At 40.7% G+C, this 21,449-nt stretch overlaps 1 protein-coding gene across 6 annotated transcripts in view; it reads right to left on the bottom strand.

The window, feature by feature from the left end:
* Positions 1 to 18,990, bottom strand: part of CPED1 (cadherin like and PC-esterase domain containing 1) — a 270,971-nt gene extending 251,981 nt beyond the window's left edge. For 2 of the 6 annotated variants that reach the window (XM_053897712.1, XM_053897715.1), the window contains exon 1: positions 17,818 to 18,987. In XM_053897712.1, the coding sequence (XP_053753687.1) occupies positions 17,818 to 18,066 (249 nt within the window). In that variant the 5' untranslated portion in view covers positions 18,067 to 18,987. Of the gene's footprint in view, positions 1 to 17,817 lie in introns of all 6 variants that reach the window. The other 4 variants (XM_053897714.1, XM_053897713.1, XM_019452555.2 and 1 more) reach the window with 4 other exon arrangements.
* Positions 18,991 to 21,449: the final 2,459 nt, after the last annotated feature.

The following is a 21,449-nucleotide window of genomic DNA, read 5'->3' as shown; positions in this document are numbered from 1 at the left end:
TTTCTAAATGGGGCACAAGTACAGACTTTGTGCAGCTGGAGGAAAGAGGAGAGGCTAGCAGAGGGCAAGTTGCAGGACAGAAAAGAGAAGGTGAACTAAACAGCTTCTGGGCTCTCGAGGCTCCAGAGAAAGCGCAGCTTCAGCCCTGCACCCCAGGCTAACCCTCACCCGTGGCGGGAATCTTGGAGAAACTAAAAATGAAACCGAGAACACAGGAACAGGGATTTCTCCTCCAGCCTGTGTCTAGTGTCTCCTGCGGCGAGGTCCCCTCTTCCCTGTCTTGTAGCTGCAGCTGGCTGGCAAACTCCACCGCGTGAAAATCTCAGCCATTTCCACCAACGTGGAGGAACTTCTATTCCCTTCTCTGCTTCTCCTAGTGTTTCTCTTTCTCTTTTCTAGCTGCTTGGAAAGTCATGGGAAGCCTCTGTTTCAGCTTCCTCTGAACTAACCTCCAACTAATTCAAGGCTCCCCTTTGGTTGTGGTGCCACCCACGAAGCACAGCTGTGGGTCTTCAGTGTACTGATTGCTGCAACTTTACAGACGTAACAAAGACCCAGCAGAGATTACAGAACCCCAGGGGTAGCTGGGAGATGGTGCTCATGATCGCGTCCTTGGAGATATCTCTAAGAATAAGATAAAGCTGTAAATGAGTTTGGGAGAGAATGTAGATTGCTTTTCCTTTAGGCATATTTGATTTTACTTCCTATTCTGGATCAAATAAAACCACTCATGAGGGCCCTTCTTTTGTCTCTTCTCCTTCCTTCTGCTTTCCTGACCCCACACTCTTCTCGCTTCCCAGGCTTTCCTTAGTCTGACAAGCTCATGGAATTTAAGAGGGGGAAGTCATTTTCTTCCCATCCTCAAGCCCCGATCACGTTTGCAGGTTTCAGAGCAAATATTCTCAAGCCCCCTGAACCTTATCACAGTGTCCACAGTAGCCTGAAGGATATCCGTAATGAAGAAAATATAAAGTTGACAATCCACAATTGTGAAACACCAAGCAGAAAACAAGGGGAGACCTTGTTCTTTTGAAAAATGTTAAAATAATAGCAAGTCTCTGTCCCCTGGTGCCCAAACAACCAGTTAATTCAGCAATTCAGTCTTAAAATAGTAAGTCCCTACAAAAACAACGTAACAGACAGGAAAGAACACTGGGGTCATTACGGCAATATCAATACCTAAGCATCATACAATCTACCAAACATTTTTATAGATGCCAGAGACTAGTTTGAGTCTTTGCCAGCAACTCCCCAAGGCCTTGTAAATCCTGGGTTTCCCCTCTACTTCCCGCCTTCCCTTCATTATCTGCTAATACCACTTAAACTCTACTTGATGTACTTCACTTTCCTCATCTGCAAATGAGTACCAACCTCCGTCTCACTTTTCATGCTAGTGGAAGGGTTGAAGGAGACTCAGTGAGGATGAAAGCAGTTGAATATACATAGCGCCTCATAAATGTAAAGCGTATTAAAAATCTCTTAAAGAAGTTATTGCATAAAAGAACCTCTTGACAGACACCGGGGTGGCTCAGTCGGTTAAGTGTCTGACCTCCTCTCAGGTCATGATCTCATGGTTCATGAGTTTGGAGCCCTGCATCAGGCTCTGTGCTGACAGCTAGGAGCCTGGAGCCTGCTTTGGATTCTGTGTCTCCCTCTCTTTCTCTCTCTGCCCCTCTCCTGCTCATGTTCTGTCTGTCAAAAATAAATAAACGTTAAAAAAAAATTCAACCATGTGATTTCGTAGGGGTTCTGTCAAATTACAAGCGGAATAGGATAAGGTAGTATTTATATAGTAGGGACATTAACACATTTACACATAATCAGTCATTTCTAATATTTCTCTTTCATAAAAACTCAGTGTTAGAGCAAACATATTATGAAAGAAAAAGGCCATTGATACCATATATAAAATGGACATACTTTTTTAGATTTTGGGTGCTAGATAAAAATTAAGCACTATGTTAACTATGTAACTAAATATGATTTAATTTTACATTTCATTATAATGTTCTATAAATAAATTCACAACTGGGATACACAAAGTTCTCTAGCACGTTACACTCCCTCGTTTTGGCTGAGAAGTTAATGGTCACCATCGTCTAGTCTTAGAACCTTCCATAGCATTCACCTAGGAAATTCCCGAACTCCTCGTTTGCATTCTCCATTTCCATCTTCATTTTCTTCTCTCTGCCTCTCTCTGCCACAAGGCTAGCTGCTAACCTGCCCACCCCCAGCCCAGTTTATGGTCTCCACTGTCCTCCTAAGCCCTGTAGTCCTCTCTGCACTTCAAAACTGCACACACAGGGATCCCAGGCTTCTGCAGCTGGCCACCACAATAAAATGTGTGCTGGCCAGCTGAGAATCTGAAACAGCACCAGAGTGAACATGACCCACTCTGCACAGAGAGTCCAGCCTTAAAAATATATATATATCTGCCAGAAGTACAGGTAGAATTCAGGCGCTGAGGTGGGGATTGAGAGTCTCCATCCACTGCCTGCCCAGTCACCACATTCAGACCCCCCAAGAGAGGAGGAGGGGCTACTAAACTCACTTCAGTTAAGTGTCTAATGTCAATCCCATGCAGATAGATATCTGGCTCCTGCCTCTCAGAACTCACAGTACTCTTTGCCTCTCAGTACTCACAGCCCTGTAGCAACCAGATGATCCAGATTCTTACCAGAAATCCCGTGTCCCCATGAACTGGACAGATGGTTAAGGATGGAAAACCAATATCCTCCCTTTAGGTGCCCCTCCATTTCCAGGGCGGCAAAGGCCAGCTGCAGTGCTTGGTTGAATGGCCACGGGACAGAGGCCCATACCTCACAAACCCAGAGAGACTCTGCCTCATCCTACCCATGTAGGGCACAAAGCCTTAGGATTAATGGAGAAACAAGTGTTAAATATGCAGGCACCACGCTCTGCATGAAAAAAAAATCCTGCCTTAAACCAAATTTACACACGAAGTTTCCTCACGCTCGCTTTTTTGGCTTGGCACCCATTCTGCTTTCTTGCTTACTCGGAGCACCCCCGTGGTGGTTGGCGCTCCATGGCCTCCTCATCTTATCCCTTCAGCTCACTGGCCAGTACTAATATACAACCGTGGCTCTCCTTGGGGACTACCCTGGGTAACACGTTCCCAGCCTGACTGAGCCCTAGGAAACCTCCTTTCCATGCTTCCCCTCTAGAAGCCTCCACCTGGTCTACCCTGGTCCTGCTCATGCTGCCACATGCTACAATATTACACCAACACATCATAACACAATCTCACATATTCCCTTCAAAATCTATCTTAGAGCTTTCCAAATTACATACTCACTCTAGAATGCTTAAGTATTCGATGGCCAACTTTTTGCTTTAAAAATCAAAAATTGGCAGGAAATGATAATATCTAGTAATACCACAAAATAAGCACTATCTCCCGAGGAAGGAGTAAGACATCATCTAATACTGCTATCAAATTTTCAGCTCCCTAAACTCTGTAATTCTTCCCTTAGGGGATGGATTATGTTGCAGAATAGCATTTGGCTTTCTTGTGTGACTGGCTAGAAAAATGAGTTCCCTTCCTAGAGGTACAGTTTATTCTTAAAGGGTCCAGCAAAGGGTCTCTTAGGCCAGACCTACAGAAGAAACCATCTCTTCTAATGTAATAAACTGCTTTGGTCTTTTCAGGAAAGTAAGGACATCTTATAAACTGAGGAAGACCTAGATGGGTTGTTTGGGGAGAAAGAGTTTAAAACTCCAACTGAAAACACAAAAGAAAAATTTAAGGACCAGTGGCACCACAGGAATCCCTAAACTGGACACACAGCATGAATTATACTAGATCCCATTGATCCATTCACTCAACTTATGTGCCAGGCACTGTCTAAACCTGATCCCTGCCCTGATCCAACTGCTAGTAATTCATTAGAAGATGTTGTTTAAATGCTAGACTTCACAGGGGGTAGTTACATCATTATTAATTCTTGGTTACTTTTTCAGGTTTTTTTCTAAGAATTGTATTGAGGACCATGTGCAATCATTGGAGTATGAGAAATCTTCTCATTTATATCACAGAAAAGGGGCTTCCTTTTAAAATGCCATTATTTTGGGGTGCCTGGGTGGCTCCGTTGGTTGAGCATCCACTCATGATTTTGGCTCAGGTCACGATCCCAGAGTCATGAGATTGAGCCCTGTGTCAGGCTCCACGCTGAGCATGGAGATGCGCACGCTCTCTCTCTCTCTCTCTCTCTCTCTCCTTCTTCCCCTCTCCCCCACTCAAGCTCTCTCCCTCTAAATACTACTACTATTACCACTACTACTACTAATAAAATGAAATGTCATCATTTTATATTAAAAACAGGAGACAGTTCTAGCTTCCTAAAGTTTCTATTTCTGACAGAATATATTTTCACAAATACATTTTATCTGTTCTCCACCAAACAAGTTTGTTTAAAGCAGACAAAATATTGCTTGAACCATTGTTTCCTTAAAAGAAAAATAATCTGTTTACCTCATTTTCCCTCATTTTTATCTTCTCCACACAAAAAAAGAAACAAACAAACAAACAAAAAACACACTGCCACCACCGCCACAACAAAAACACCTCTGCCCCAAATCTATCCATTTTTAAAATAGCTAATGTAGCGCTAAAATATTTGGACAAGTAGGTTTAGCTTGTGCATACGAAGATTCAGATGTGTTATTAATATTTTCATTGTTTATGAGAGAGAGAGAGAGAGAGAGAGAAAAAGAGAATAATAAAGGGAGGAGTGAGGGAAAACCCACTTGAAATCACTTCTGCCCTCTGGGTGTGTCTAGTATGGAAGGTTTCCTGCTCAGTATGAAAGTTGACTTTCTGGTTGATGCTTTGCTAAGGTCAGATAGTTCCTGCACTGCTACAGAAAAGTTAATTTCCTGTTGCATTTTTCCTGAAGCATTTGTGCACTTTGGCTAAATTAATGCTAGATTTTCCACCGGAGAAGAACTAGGCTTAGTGCTGAAACTATCGGAATGCTATCATACTTCTTATTGCTTGTTAAAGAACCAGTGGAACATCAAGAGGAAACTCAATTGTGACAGTGCAATTTTGGACGCCTGGTGGAATGCTGAAACATAACTGTACAACTTGACATTTGTCAACGACATTATACTGTAACTTTTTAACGAAAACAGGAGTATTGCCGGTACACTTTTGTTGCCAATACGCATTCTTTTCCCTCAAGAGATGCTAAATGTAGTGAGAATATTTTCATGCAGTATCCTTTGGGATGTGTCAAGTTAATTGAACATGGGGGCTATTTGGCTAAGTGGCTGTAATGTGGTGGTGGCCTATGTAAGGCAAACCAAAATCTAAGCCTGTAAGTCCCTCAAGGTTAGGAAATCAAAACCTAAGGACAACCAATCACAAACAGCTAACTAGGTTTCAAGCTTTAGCCAATCAATAATTGCCTTAGTTTAGGGTGCCCGGGTAGTTCAGTCAGTTAAGCATCTGACTTGATTTCAGCTCAGGTCATGACCTCATGATTCGTGGGTTTGGCGCCCCCCCCCCCCCCCGACCCCGTTGGGCTCCACACTAACCGTGCAGAGCCTGCTTGGGATTCTCTCTCTCCCTCTCTCTCTGCCCCTCCACACTCATCCTCTTTTTCTTAAAATAAATACACAAACAAACAACAATTGCCTTACCTTGCCTGTGCCTTTTCCTGACAGGAAAACACTCTCAGCCACTTCCGGTTTGGTGCTGCCTCATTAGAATCGATTTTTGCTTAAATAAACTCCTAAAATTCTCAATATATCTCGGTTTATCTTTTTTTTCATTCGGTTTAGTGTAATTTTTTAATTTAATTTTTTGAGAGAACATGCCTGTGCAGACGGGGGTTTTGGGTGAAAGAAAGAGAGAGAATCCCAAGCAGGCTCCACACACATGAGGGAGGGTCATAATCCCAGGACTGTGAGATTATGACTTGAGCCAAAGTCAAGAGTCCTAAGGCTCAATCAACTGAACCACGCAGGCACCTCCCCCTCAGGTTATCTGTTAACAGAAGTGATAATGTTTATTCCCCTGTCTTTTATAATTTCAATGTTTTTCAAAACATTCTGAGCTATCGTGTCTAACCTGCTCCCATGACATCTTTGTAGCAGATATTTCCATCTTTATGCCATATGATATAAAAAGAAACCAAAGAAGTCACTTGTCCATGGTCACTCAACTCTTCAGCATTGGAACTCAGTCCTCATTAGTTCTGGGTTTTTTTCAAGTTTTTATTTAAATTCGAGTTAGTTAACATATAGGGTAATATTGGTTTCAGGAGTAGAATTTAGTGATTCATCACCTACATATAACAGCCAGTGCTCATCACAACAAGTGCCCTCCTTAATAACCATTAGTTATTTTTTCAGTTCTTTTTCTCTCTCACCTGGGGAGAAAGTGAGCAGAGAATAGTACGATCTGCCTCAGATACACTGACCTTTAACTAGCACATCACCACCCCAACACGGTCCACTTTTCCTTATGTCAAAAGGAAGAAACACCAGGTCCCTGGAGCAATATTACTATTTAACAAATTCTCTTTTCTCCCTATAGATTATTCGCTCTCACGAGGCCTTTCCCTTGCCTGAATCTCCCATCCTGAATTGGTCACTTTTCCCAGATCACTCTCTGAGGTGTAGTCAGAATATACTTAGGACAGCAGATACAAACTTTGATTTGTCAAAAATCAGCTGTGAGGTGTGTTATAAGAAATTGGTTTTGAAAAGAATTAAAATGTCAAAAACTGTGCATAATTCACGTGCTGCATTCCTGCTACTTGCAGCCCAACACTTTCTTGAGCAGGAGAGGCAGGAAGTATTGTTCGTGTATCCCTAGAAAACCAGTGGAATGTGCTTGCACCTGACTCATCTAGAGGTATCAAAGAGAAACTTTGAAGGCTGCTAGCATAGAACATGATGCTTTAAATATTTGCTTACGTACAATATAATGAGGAAAGCACATAGGCTGAAGGCCAAATGTAGGAACTACACATATGTGTGTTCTGGAAACACGTATATATATAATATAAGCCATTTAAAGTGCTTGTTTTTGAGGTCAGAGCTTAAATCCAACTTCTTGGGTCAGGAAAGACACCAACATTTACTGACACAAACCTTGGTCAGCCACCATGTGTTTTCAGACACACATTCAATTCTCACACATCAGGCTTAGTTAGCTCCGTTCTTCCAGTGAGAAAAATGGACAGTTTAAAAATTGAGGTAAAATTTGCTTATGACCTATCCTAGTAAATGACACAGTTGGAATTTGAACCATTGTGTGCCAAAGCCCATGTCTGTGCCACAACACACCTATGCTCTATTAGACTTCTTATTCAACCTACTTAACGGGTTCGAGGTCAGAAGCCTTGACAGAGATAGTTAGGTAGATTCCCACCAATATGCAGGATGTCGGAGCCTCCCCTTAGCAAGTTGCTCTGATTGGGATGCATTCTAAGCAAACCAAGAGGGGTCCATTGAGAGTCTCCCAGTCAGGTTAGAGATACCAAATGTAGTTATATTTCGGAACACATGATTGGGCCCATCCTGCTTTTCGAAGTCCATGTGTTCTTCTTAATGATTATTTTGTTTCATCTATTATTTTGGGTCTTAAGTGAATTAGCCTTCCTTAGTGAATTTAATTGAAAGTTAAATAACTTTTTTCATTAAGATACTTATATATGACAAAACCTCAATTTATATCTTATTATTATATTCCTTTTCAACCCTGTACATAAGTCTAGATGTTTAGTTTTACATTTTTAACAAGTCTCTGGAAAGTGCAAACATTACCAAAGTACTATTTACCATGCAAATTTCCAACTTTAGTATAGTTTTTGTTAGAGAACATAAATCCTGTTTTAGAAAATGAGCTCATCCTTTTAGCGAGAATGGCTCCTTAGAAAAAAATGTCCAAAGGAAAAAAAAAAAAAAAAAGAAACATGTCCAAAGGAAACCAAAGGGAAAAATGAAACCAAACATTCCTTTCACCCCAAAAGGCCACAGACTCCAAGTTGATAACAGGAAGCACTTTTTACAATGTGAGTGTATCTAGCGGTTTCCATTTCAGAGGGTTTATGTGAGTTTCCAATTCCATTAGAAAAAGAAACAGAATTGCTTAGAGGGAGAAAGAAGCAGAAACTATCGCCACTATCTTTAAAAAACAAGAGAGAATGACACCCATAAAGTGATTAATTCTTTGATTCATAGGAAATTTAACATAACTTGCTTAAATATGAGCTTCATCAAGACTTCATTAAAATTTATCCAACATAAGCAAATTTGAATTTGTTTAAAATTCTCTCAGTATGAACCATTTTTCACCCATGTGCATATTTCATTATAAAAATCTAACACAGCTCTAATCAACTATCTCAAAGAAATCCACAGGCATTAAATGCTCATCAGGCAGCCTAACTAATTCCATGAAAGTCACATACCTGTTAGTATGCTGACATCATCTCCCAAGAGCCTCCTGTGCATAGACCTCTGTATTTAGATTCCTATCAGCATACTTTAAAAATATTTACCTTCAGATTTGCTTGAAATATAAAATATAAAAACATAAATGGAAAAGCTCAATTTTTAGTAGAATTAATTTGTTAAAAAATAGAAAGAGAGATTAGATGATGGTGACTCAGAAGCCAAGAGAGATAGGAAGTAATCAGAAAGGCACACTGGTTGGGAAAGGATGCACTCCTTCTCCTTCTCCTTCTCCCCCTTCTCCTCCTCCTCCTCCTCCTTCTTTCTTAAATATGGTAGATACCTGAGATCTTTTACAGGATAAAGATCCCAATGAGACAAATGAGCTGAAGAGAACAGGAGAAATGAATGATAACTGAAGCACACTCAGTGTAGCAAGATGGCAGATGATTAGCATTAGTCGCAGGTATAAGAACAGATGGTACAGAAAGGGGTTCGAGGCACAAGAAAAAGATGGGGTGCTGGATCTGAAAGCTCAACAAAAATTAAAAAGAGATGGAGGGACCTCCTCTCCTTTTCTCATCTCTGCTTTAAAGTAGGCTTTCTCTGATCCTCACAAAGTTCATCCATTCATTTATTCACTGACAAGATATTTACTCAGGGTTCACTACATGCCAGATACTGTTTTGGCATTGGGGCCATATGCAGTAAACACTTTAAATCATGGCCTGGCCCATAAGGAGCTTATATTGTATGTAGAGAGAAAGACAACATATAAATATATGTATTTGTTCACAGTCCAAAATCTTCACCTCTTTCCTGTACTCCCCATCCAACTCATCTCTCCACATCCTCAACTATAGCATGTCATTAATCCCAGCATCTTAAATTAAAAAAAAAAAAAAAAGGAAAGACTCAGCCGGAACCAAAGACCTTGCCTACAGATAAATAGGCCTGACTCTGACTGACATATCCGCTTCCCCAAGTCTTGTCTTGATTGTAAAGGTTCATTTTAGCGTGGAAAGGCAACAGCTTAGATGCTGGAGGAGAGGGAGAGAAACTCAACAAGGCTTTCATCTCAGACACTCCTCACCCAGGTACTCATGTTCACCGCAGCCATTATTTATTGCTCACCTACTTTGTGAAGGCCAAACAGCAGAGTCTGTGAGGACTACGGGGATGAGTAAATCCTCAAGGAAATTATATAATAGTTAATATTTATTGAGCACTTTCTGTGTGTCAACCACATAAGTGCTTCACAAGATTTATCTGATTTAAGCCTCATGTTAGCCTTGTAAGGAAGGTGATAAGATATCCCTTTTAGGTGAGAAAAATGAAATCCTAGAGAGACCAAGAAATGTGCCCAAGGTAGCAAGGTAACAAGTGCTATTAATTTGACTCCAGAGCTCATGTGCTGAACTGTTCTGCCTCTTCAATTTTATTGGTTTCCTAGGCCTACCATAACAAAGTACTACACAAACGTGGCTTAAAATAACAGAAACACATTGTCTCACGATTCTGGAGGCTAGGTGCCTGAAATCAAGGTTTCAGCCATGCCATGCTGCCTCTGAAAACTGTAGGGGAATTCTTCCTTATTTCTTTCTACCTTCTGCTGGTTTGCCAGCAATCTTTGGGGTTTCTTGTTTTGCAGCTGCACAACTTCAATCTCTGTCTTCATCATTACATGGCATGCTTCCCGTGTGTCTCCGTCTTCATTTGACTATCCTCATATAATGCCAGTCATATTGGATTAGGGGCCTACGATGCTCCAGTATGACCTCATATTAACTAATTATATCTATGACAACCATATTTTTGAATAAGGTCACATTCTGGGGTACTGGGATTAGGATTTCAACATATCTTTTTTGAGGGGAATGCGATTCAACCCATAATGCCAACAAATGGAGAGAGTGTATGGAAATAGAATGGAGGGTATATGGAAATAGAATGGATATAGTATATGGAAATAGAATGAAGAGATCATATGAAAATAGAATGGAGAGTATATGGAAATAGAATGGAGATAGTATATGGAAATAGGATGGTGATAGTATACAAGAATAAAATGGATATAGTATACGAGAATGGAATAAATATAGTATGCGAGAATAGAGTGGAGAGTATATGGAAATAGAATGGAGATAGTACACAAGAATAGAATGGATATGGTATACAGAAATAGAATGGAGAGTATATGGAAATAGAATGGAGATAGTATATGGAAACAGAATGAAAAGATTATATGAAAATAGAAGGGAGAGAGTATATGGAAATAGAATGGAGTATACAGAAATAGAACGGAGCTAGTATAGCAAAATAGGATGGATATAGCTAGAGAAGCACAGGTCTCAGTCCAAACCTGTCATCGTTATCAACTCCATTTGTTACTCTGAGAGGCACTTTCTTTCCGCAAGTTTCATTTTTCTCACTTAGAAAACGACCTCAAATCTAATGATCTCTAACTTGTTTCCAGTTCTAACAGTCTCATGTTTCTTCATTTCTAAATAATTATATTGAAAAATAAGTTTTATTAGGGATTCTTAAGCACACATCAAGTCATAGAGACAAGGCGTGCCACCAGGAGGAGGTGAAATTCCAGTTTCCAGAGTGCTTTAGGAATGATTGTGAAGATTTCTAGAGGTATTGATTGGGGCAGACTCACTGGAGAGGACTCCAGACAAAGACGGAGATGGTGGCATTTGGTTAACTAGGGTAAGGCTGGCTTATGCATTACAAATAAAAGCAGAGTGGAACGTAAGGCCATAAAAGCATGCTACAACATACTAAGAGTGAGAGGGATAGATTCTACTCAATTTAGTGGGTTCAATACAACAACTCCTGAAGGCTACTGAGGAGAGAGATCATAGGAGTTGTACGCAAATGGCCTAGAATACCCAGTAGATTGAAGGGGAACTATTTACATTACTAAAATAGCCTAGGTTAGTGGCAGTGGGGATACAGCATTAAGATTGTGAAGGTAAACTCTAAGATTTTGGAAAATTAATTAGTTATTATCTGGATTCATTTGGGGGCTTGGAAAAAGTCATTATATACCAGTAATACAGTCTTGTGCTAAGGTGATATTTACTAAAATTACTTAGTATAATAAAGGGCCAAATGTGCATCATGGTCTCCAGAGAGAAATCAGAAGTCAGATTTGGAAAAGGAATAGTATGTGTAAAGGCAGTCTATAAACCACAAACGGGACATCTAGGAATGGGCCAGAGGCCAGGGAAATGGAGAAAAGACTGGGAAACAATATAGAAATTGAGCTAGCTTGAAACAAATGGTTCGGAATAAGGGTTGTGAACAAGGCAAGAGTGTGTGGCCTTTACACAACAGTATAAATAGAGTTAATACTGCTGAATTGTATACTTAAAAATGATGAAGAAGGTAAATTCTATATTTTGTGGGATTTTTTACCACAATAAATTTTTTTTTTAAGTAACAATTAAAAAAAAGAAAATAGGGAAACCTGAAAAATCTTGTGGCCTTTCTAATTAGGAGCTGGCCATGTGGATCAGTGATAGGCCGACAGATTTAGTAAGGAGCCAGGCCAATGGATTAGGTGAGGGGCAAGGTATAGAGAAAGAGTAAGTAGTTTCAAACGTAACCCTAAAGAGGTTTAAAATCTATTCATTGAGGAGAATAGGGATTGGATGAGTCCTTTTCACAGGAACAGAGAGGCCAAGAGGAATCATTGATTTGGGCATAAAAATTGTGAAAGAAAAATATCTGAGTTTAAACAGTTTTTATTACTCCTCAATAAAAGCAAGAAATTGGATTTCTAGATCTGGGGGTTCAAGAGTGAGATCCAAGCTAAGAATATACCTATAAGTTATCTTTACAGATTGAAAATTAACAGTACATAAAGTTGATATCATCACCAAGGGAAGGTACAAAACAAGACAACTGAAAGCTCAAATACACTAACTTTGGCATCAGAGGAAATGGATCCTGAAAAGAGACCACCAGTTATCCACAGAGGTCAGAGAATAATCCCACTGTGACATGGAATTCAAAGGGGAAGTTTCAAGATAGAGTTGTTGGCCAATAGTGTAAAATGCTTCAGAGAAGAAGGATGTAGACTGGAAATAAATCATTTCATCTGGTAGTCAAGGGGTCAGTGAAGACAAATTTCAGGAATGGGTGGGGTGGCCAGGAAGTGAATCCAAGGAGAACCAGCCATAGTTTCTCTGAGGGAAAGGAGAGAAGGAGCACACTGGGTTCAGTGGATTGCCAGGAACAAAGGCGGCTTATTGTTATCAGTTATGAGTATGTTTACTGGCAGAAGGCATGGTCCACTGGAAAGGTTTGAAATGGCAATATTGTAACTAACAAAGAATAACTCTGGAATCCCTCTGGAAAAGGTTGAGAGGAGGTGTTCAACACAAGAAGAAAATAAGATTTGGCAAAGAAGAGGCACTGGGAAACAGCCTTGCAGCTGGATCTCCTTACATTCATTTCTACCCCCTCCAGTCCATTCTGCAATATATGTTCTGGAGCATTCTCTACAACATAAATCTATTTATGCCACTTTTTGCTTACCACTCTTCAGGGGTCCCCTGTTGCCTTCACGATAAAATCCAGACTCCTTATCATGACCACATTCCCACATCTAGACCCTGCTGAATTTTCTACCTTATTTATTTGCCTTCCTGCTCTGCTCCCCTATCACAGTGCGCACACACACACACACACACACACACACACACACACCCCACATAGTGAATACATTGAATCCTCCAAATCTACCACACCATTGAATTTCTTCTTTGCATATCTGGCATTATCTGCTTATAATACATTTCTCTTTCTCCACCCTTTCTAGCTCCTTCTCATCTTTCAAAATGTTCTAGTAAAGTTATGGATTCCCTAGCATTTATTTAGTTACTTGTCTGTCTCACAGTGCCCTTTATTTCTGTGTCACCAGCGACTAGTACAGAGTCTGGCACCAATAAACTGCTCGATAAATAGTCACTGTAGGAATGAAGAAAATGAAAGAATGAATGAACGAAATGGATTAGGATGACAAAGGGTAAAGATGAAGCGAGAATTTTTTTCCAGTTGGAGAAGAGAGTTCTTAGTGAGATAATTACAAACATTTCACTTAAAGAGAGGATGCCATTTCCCAAGAGTAAGAGCACATTTGAGCGTTTTCTGTGACTTTTAGAAGGCAAAATTAGCATAACCATTGTATCAGCTGCCAGATCACCATGCCTCACATACCCCTCCAGCGACATTACTCCTGCCATGTTGTTGTGGTAAGTGATGGACACTGTTTTTATCACCTTGGTCACCACAGACCTGGGAGTGTTCCTATGCACAATACTGCTTGAAAAGGAGGAGTGGGGAGCAGTACTGCCCCCACTGAGGCCCCAGCTTCCCCAGTGGCCACCCCGAGAGTCCAAGTAACACTATGTCGTAGCAGCTTGCAACAACTCTAACCAGTGAAAGATAGAAGAAGGGAAAAGCCAGGAGGTAAACGGCTTGCCCCTCCTGACCTTCCCCACAATACCTGTTCTGAGATGCAGAGTTTCCTCCAGACTCTCTGATTATGTCTCCCATAAACACACCCATTTGTTTCTCTCCCTATTCCTTCCCCTACCTACTCTTGCGTCCCTGGGATCGCAACATCCAATAAAGTGTTAGCTTGCAAGTGTTTGTCTTAGGTTCTGTTTATAGAAAACCTGGGCTAAACAATCCATTTTTAGAAATTTTCCAATGTTAAAAATAATGTATTATTAGAGACACAAATAAATTACACAAAGTATATTTGTATGAAAACATTCAATTATTTGCATTGGATTATGGTTGGATCCTGGGAAGAGTAGTTGTAGAGAGCAGTCACTGAAGGAGAATGGAGAATCCAAAAGAAATGGAGAATGACTAGTCAAGCAACAAAGAACTAGAAATTCTCCATCTGGAACACCAACAGGAGATAATCAGTAACACATGGCTACGGTGAGTATAAACATATTCTCCAAATAGTAAAGTTTCCATTAAAGGAGCACACACTAATGATCTATACTGAGCATATTTTTTTTTCATTGTGTCTGCTTATAATTTAATGTGTTTCTTATGTTGTGAAATATTAAAGGGTTAGATTCCAAAAAAATAAATAAATCTACTGAGTGATCTACTTCAGTGAAGACAAATGAAGTTGTCTTTGGTTTAGACATTAAATTGAAACAGTTTTAAAACATAGCAGATTATCAGCCCAAATTCAAACTAATGTTGGGAGGAAACCCAGAAGAAATGACAGAAGTACAGCTGCTTAGCAAGGTCCTTTTGGAAAGTTCAGATGGAAAAAAAGAATTAAAATTTGGCCAGAAGAGGGAGAGTACTCCCTCACTACGGAAAGTTGGCATATACTAGACTATGATCTCAATCTGTATTGAAAACAGTTTTAGACAGTGAACCAGGTCCCAGTTGTAAAGGTGTAAAGGGCACAGTCTGTCACCCATCTTTAAATATTTGCTACCGCAGAACCCTCTATGACTTGGCTGACAGGTACAAAAGGTCTTCTCTTAGAAAGAACTGCAACCAAAAGACTGGGAAATAGTTACTGCTTATTCGATTCGAGAAACTATGAAAACTGTGATTCGAGAAATACACTGTGAGTGTATTTTAGTTTCTGAATGTTTATCCCGTATAGACACTACAGCATTCACAGTAGCTTTTTCAAATGTCCTTGCATGGATCCTTTCATTATGATTTTGTTTTCCTTTTTCAGATTTATAATTCCAAACCCAACTTACACGTCCTGGAAGGGCAAATAAAGTTTAAATGCATTGCTTTCTAAGCACTTTGTCTATTTGCTTCTTAATATTTCTTTAGGTTTGAATATCTGAAGGACCATGATTTTTCCCAGACTGTTGTGCATATGCATATGCACGATAGCTTGTGTGCAATGCCTGCCTTTGGTGGTCATCTTCAAAATCCAAATACTTCCTGGAACCCATGAACCTTAGATCACAATCAGTTATTTTAAGTAACTTTTAAAATCTCTTTAAAATGGATGGATACCAGTAAGGGAAAGCCCTAGAAAAGTGAACATTTTGGCTTGTAAATAAAAGTAATAACAAAACCCCAAATTTCTAGATAGAAACAATGCTTCTTCTATAAAATGCCCAAAAGCTGTGTTTTAGGTCTTGAGGAGAATCTGTGTAAGCATGCCATCAGTTTTTTAATGAACTTCATAAGGTAGCTCTTTTTGAGAAAGATCTATATATTGATCCCAAAGACATTTGTTTCTTCACTTTATCTTCAAGAATGTTTAATCTTCAAAACTGGATTATTATTTGATTCTTGTTTTGGAACACGTATCACAAGAAGAACTAAGTTATATCTGGTTTTAACTAACTTCCACATGATTCTTCTAGTTTCCTTTCTATCTCTAATAAAAACTGGCTCTAAACCAAAGGCTGACACAAGTTAAAAATAGAGATACATGGCAAATGTTTGGAAATTCAGTTATCATATCCACCAGGCTTCTGAACTATAATTGTGAATTAAGAATCCTGCTTATGGTTAAAATATTTAAGACTGTGAACCATTTGTGGAAAAAATCATGTGATTGGCATTTTTGTGTATGTCAAGAAAATTCTAGAGTGAATGCTTTACACAACCAGCCAATAAGTTTCAGATGGTTTGTAAGTAGCAGGAGAACCAAAGCTGAAACGGAATTCTCTGTGCCAGTCTACAAATAACAGTTAACATATGCCTAAGTTACAGGCAAAGGCAGGAGTCACGTAAAGTCAAGCAGGGAGTAAGAAGGGCTGTGAGTTAATGAATGAAAACCGTTTTGTCCACAATTCTTAGCAAAACTTGTACGTACTTAAAGAGCAAAACCATCTCAATTATTTTTAAAGAAACTATATGTGTTAACATTGGAAAAAAACCCAAGTGACTTTCCAAGTCACAGGTTACACCCATTAGAAATTCAATGTATTCAAAAAATGCAAAAAAAAAAAAAAAATGAAGAAAACATACACATTCTTCCCTGACTTCAGAACCTTTAATAATTGATTCACACTTGCCAGTTGAAGTTCCATCCAGAAGTGTTTCTAGTGATACTATATTTCTTGGTCAAGATGTTTCTTGATTGATAAGCTAAGTCACTCACTTAAGGGTTAAAAATTTTTTTTGTTGTAATCTAATATTATTTTGTATTTCATTGAGTTCTTACAGTTGTTTTTTCATGAATTGTTATTAGAGCTTTGAACTTACTTAGATTTAAGCACCAGTCCTGTGGCAGGAACCAGGTGGAGATACGATGTCACATGCTAGCCCTGTGGCCTGCCTAAACATCTTTGAATGTCAGTCATCGTAACTGAGAAATGATGACCGTCACAACTCCCTTACCTGCCTCACAGGGTTTGAAGAGTCTGAGAAGAAATACATAAGGGAGTTTTTGAAACAAGATGGCAGCACTGCTGGAGTTATTAGCAATAATGGCAGGAGCAGCGTATATTCAACAGGAAATTCTGCTCCCAACGATAACCACAGTCATAGGCTCTACCTAAATCTACTGCAGGTATAAGAAAGCACTTAAAGATTCCTAAATTATCTTGCTATACCTCTTGCTGTAGCACAGGAATCAGTAGCTTTGCCACTATGGATTTTTGTGTGTGTTTTTTTTCTATTTTTTCTTTTTTAGGTTGGATTATATTAAAAGTCATCATTTCACTGACAGGCATAAACAGAGTGGTATATTAAAATAGAAATCCCGTGGGGTTTTGTGTGTGTGTGTTTTGTGTTCATTCCAACGCTTAACAAAATTAGTAAAGTATTAAAATAGTGTAAGTGTAGAATAATCAATATTTCCCAAATTCTGTAAACAATAAAATTCAGGGCATCAGTTCTTTTGAGGAAAGGTATTATACTATTCTTTTAAATGGTTCAGAAATAAATATGTTGCTTTAGAAATGCATTCACCAAGGAAAAATCGATTCAATCAATTATAAAATGGAATTCTGGAATTTCTTTGAGTCTGGAATGGTCTGGTCACTCATACTGACTACCTTGAGGAAACACTCAATGTTGACCAAATGTTATGAATCTGTATGTCTCTGAACTGTAAATCTTCAGATCTCTTAGAATCCTAATATTTTAGAAAGAATTTACACCACGCCAACATCCTCCAAATTGTCTTTTTCATTCAGCTGAAATGAAGTACAATTCTAGGAGACAAAATAATGGCCAGGACTTTCTGGAAGTAAACAGAAGTTGAAGCTAACTGTCATAAGGTCACTCTCTGGGCGGCTATACTCTGGATCCCTTTCAGACCTCTTGGAAGTTAATTTTAGTTTTACGGAAAGGACAGAGAGAGGCAGACTGCTATCTTTGCAGAAAATGTCAAGGTTAAGCTTATGACCACCTTACCTTTCTGATTTCCTGCGCATTACTGGGGAGAAGGAAGCACTGTTTGTCCAGGGACAGTCCTTTCTTACATCTGCTTGCTTGGGTTTTGGTGGGTGCGTTTGGGGCAGCCCCAGGGTCAGCAGCTGTGAGCTTCCTCGTCCCTCGGAGTGTCAGGGTCTGGTAGAAGAGACAGATTGCCACCACCAAGCCCACCAAGAAGGGCCGGGGGCAAAATCGCCGACGACAAGGGAACACTGGACGACAGACCATGACCAGCTCAGCTTCACTTGGCCCCCGTCCACGTTGCCGGAAAAGTCATAGCAGCTCTTTTTGGTCAGCATGAAAAAATACAAATCAGTCTTTAAATCAAGCTTGCTCCATCCCCGCTTAAGAACTTTCCGAAGGATCATGCCAAAGAATCATAGGTCCCCAAAGTCTGAGGCGGTTAATAAGATCCCTTCCATGGATGACAGTGAAAAGTGGCTGGCCTGGGTTAAAAAAAGACATCAAAATAATACTAGTGGTAACTAATAACCTGAGCGTATCCCCAGGCTGCCAAACTTTTGCTTCCGGTGATGCCTTATTTTCACAACATCCTTAAACTCGCAGCAAAGACTTTACAGGAAAAGAGAAAACAATACCAAAGTAAATCTGGAGTCTGGAAACAGCGCTGAAGAGCTCAATAGGTTAAAACCAAAAGTGCCTGTTGCACCGCGGGATGCAGGCCAGCTTGCCCGAGCAGTTCCTCATTCTCCTCCGCTTTTAGAGCAGTCCTGCTTCCAGCCTTTCATGGTTCTTCACTGCTTCCCTTCATTCCGTTTTAAATTGCCACTTTCCTGCAAGCATTCACGGCTTTTCACATAAAAAGGGAATGCACGGTTTGAATGGACATGGTTACTGCTAGGGTTTTGCTTGTATTTGTTTCATTCCGCTTCAAGTTCAAAGTTCTGTGTACTTACTCAGTTTTCATCCTTTCAGCCACAAAAAAAAAAAAAAGTTTCCACGCTCCCCTAATGGATTGCTAATCAAAACCACTCGGAAGGAAACACCCAGTCGTGTGACTCCAATTCATCTCCCACACGCGGACGCACGCCCGCAGGCACAGCGCCCCCCGCACGCGCGCGGCGCTTCGGGCGGGGAGCTGGGCCCCGGGGCCCGCGGCCGCACAGTACGGCGGGGCGGGGCGGGGCTACGGCCGGCGGCGCGGGGTCCCGGGGCCGCCGTGGCGCGCCGTCAGCCCCGCGGCGGAGACAGTGGGCTTCCCCCCGTTGGGGACCCGCGTCTCCCGCTGCCCTGGAAATGTGGCTGCCTACCCGCAGCCTGCAGAATTTTAAATGCTCATTTGGTGTTTGACCCCCTGTGTCATCTCTTTTCCTTAATACAGAATTGGAAAAACAAATAGCCCTTCGTCGACTGACGACCAAGGTCGAGGGTGAGGCGAAAAGCGACCTCCGTGCATGAACTGTTAGGATCTTCACTCGAGGGAATGGTGGTCACTCTTATGGGGGCTAGGAAGGTCCAGAGTACCATCTGGACCTCAGAACTGGAAAGCCTGTGAATGCACCAGAAAAACTTGGAAGTCATCTTTCTGCTTTGGTACCTAACTCCTATCACTTATTATTGCTCCTTTCCTGGACTAATGACTAAGTCTTTCAAAGGCTAATTGCCTGATAATTTCGCCCCTATAATAAGTGGATAGTAGCAGGTAATTTTGCCCTGCGGAAAGAGATACACAGCAGGCTTTGTCCAAATTCAATTCAATATAATACTATACACACCGCCACAAGGACGCTCCTAGTAGGGCAGTTCTGCAAACACCAACTACTTTTGCTGAGTCAGCTGAAGGGAAGCCAAGGAGAAACGCAATCTGTCCAGTGCTCGTTGCTCAGCCCTTCCAGCTCTAGCCCTGGATACTCAGGGCTAGCTCAAGTCATTCTTCAAAGGCTCTGAACCTAAGTAGGTTTTGTAACTTGTTTCTAACCCAAACTCTTTCTTAAGGGCTGAGGTTCTTCTGTGAGGCCACACTTTTGAAATGATCCCTTCTGTCAAGCTCCAGTCACTTATATTTTGTGAGGCGGAGCGCCCCCTAGGGGTGCCCTGCTATTATAGACCCAGAGAAAGGGGCATCCATGGTTCCTCGCTGAGAAGAAACTGCTTTAAAACCTTTATGAAACAGATTAAAGCGTTATAGAATTCAGTATTCACACTAAGCTAGATTTAACCCAATGATTTAGAGTTCTTAATCCCATGACAAATGAAGAAGTAGAGAAACATGAAGTGGCACTTGACTTTTAGAAGCCAAGAGTATTTTAAGAGAAATGGCTAAACAATCATGTTGGAAGGTATAGTTTTAGTGGATTCAATGTGATTTGAGAGATACTAGGAATTATGAGATCTTTACATTGCAAGCGTTCCTGTGCTGATGAGATCAAATGAGATAAAGTTCTTTACTAGGAGAAAAGGAAGGGGATATACATTTCTATCAAGACAAAAAGTCGGAAAAACTGAGTTTGAGGAATCTGGAGGGTCATTTTTATGCATCATTAAATTGTTGAGTACAAGAGAAAGCATAAATCGAGATGCTAAAATCATAGTGCCTTTGGGCTGGGAAAAGTGAAAGACAACAGCACAGATCATTTTATAGCTAGACTTTAAATAACAAGAATCAGAAAGAAAGTGGAAAATTAATGTTCTGGAAGTGATACCGTAGGTGGCTTGAAAGACCCCAGTTCCCTGTTTGAACCACTGAGTCTGAGAAGCAGGAGAAGATGGCAAAAAAAAAAAAAAAAAAAAAAAGTCCATCTGCAGAAGTGAGAAAAAGGATAGGGTGGAAAGGTGGAAGGACAAGGTGGAAAAGAAGGTACAGCAGGCGTAACCACCAAACAGACTGAGGGGGTCCATAGACGACATCGGATATTAGAGTTAACCCAGTCTGGATAGTATCATGCTGCTGCCTCTTAACTGTCTTTAAACAAGTGATTTGTGAAATGGGAGTACTAATGCCTCTTTTGAAGTGTATGACAGATGACACAATGTATGGAAAGTACCAAAGCATTCTGTGTACCCATGTTGAAAGAACGCAGGCTGAATGCATGTCTGTTATGTTTTGGATGCTGAGGCCGAGCTCAGTCTGGAGTGGAGTCAGGCATGCGAACAGGTAAATTATCAAATAACGGACCCCTTGGAACACAGCAGCCCCAAAAGCAAATATGAGCACTTAGTATGTTCTTTTTCCTTTATTCTGTGAGATAGAGGCTGGTGGCAGATGCTGGTTTGGGAGAATGAGATCAAGAGTGGGCTGGGCATGAGCAGTAGGTGGAGACAACAAGCAGCGGGTATTCATGCCCCAGTTTTGATGGAAGGCTAAGTAGGAGCCTGTGTTGGAGTCTGAAGGCGTCAGAACAGGAACAATGAAGACAGAGTAAGCTGCTTCGGTGAGCAGAGTAGGCGGGTGACACGCTGCCTGACTGCGTGCCTGTGGGTTCTGGCAATGTTTCAGACTGAATGCTTTTGTGCATATAATTTCATAAAGTATCCCTTCCACCAAATTATTTCAGTCTTCAAGGGCCTGTATCTAAGCAGCATCAACCTGGGACAAGGGGGCAACAGTCCTTTTAGAATTCTAGAATTTCAAGGGTGGGCAGAACAGAACA

Source organism: Panthera pardus, unplaced genomic scaffold (genome assembly GCF_024362965.1).
Source record: "Panthera pardus isolate Hobbes unplaced genomic scaffold, ASM2436296v1 HiC_scaffold_8, whole genome shotgun sequence".
Lineage (NCBI taxonomy): Eukaryota > Metazoa > Chordata > Mammalia > Carnivora > Felidae > Panthera > Panthera pardus.
This window is presented reverse-complemented; position numbering and strand designations above follow the sequence as displayed.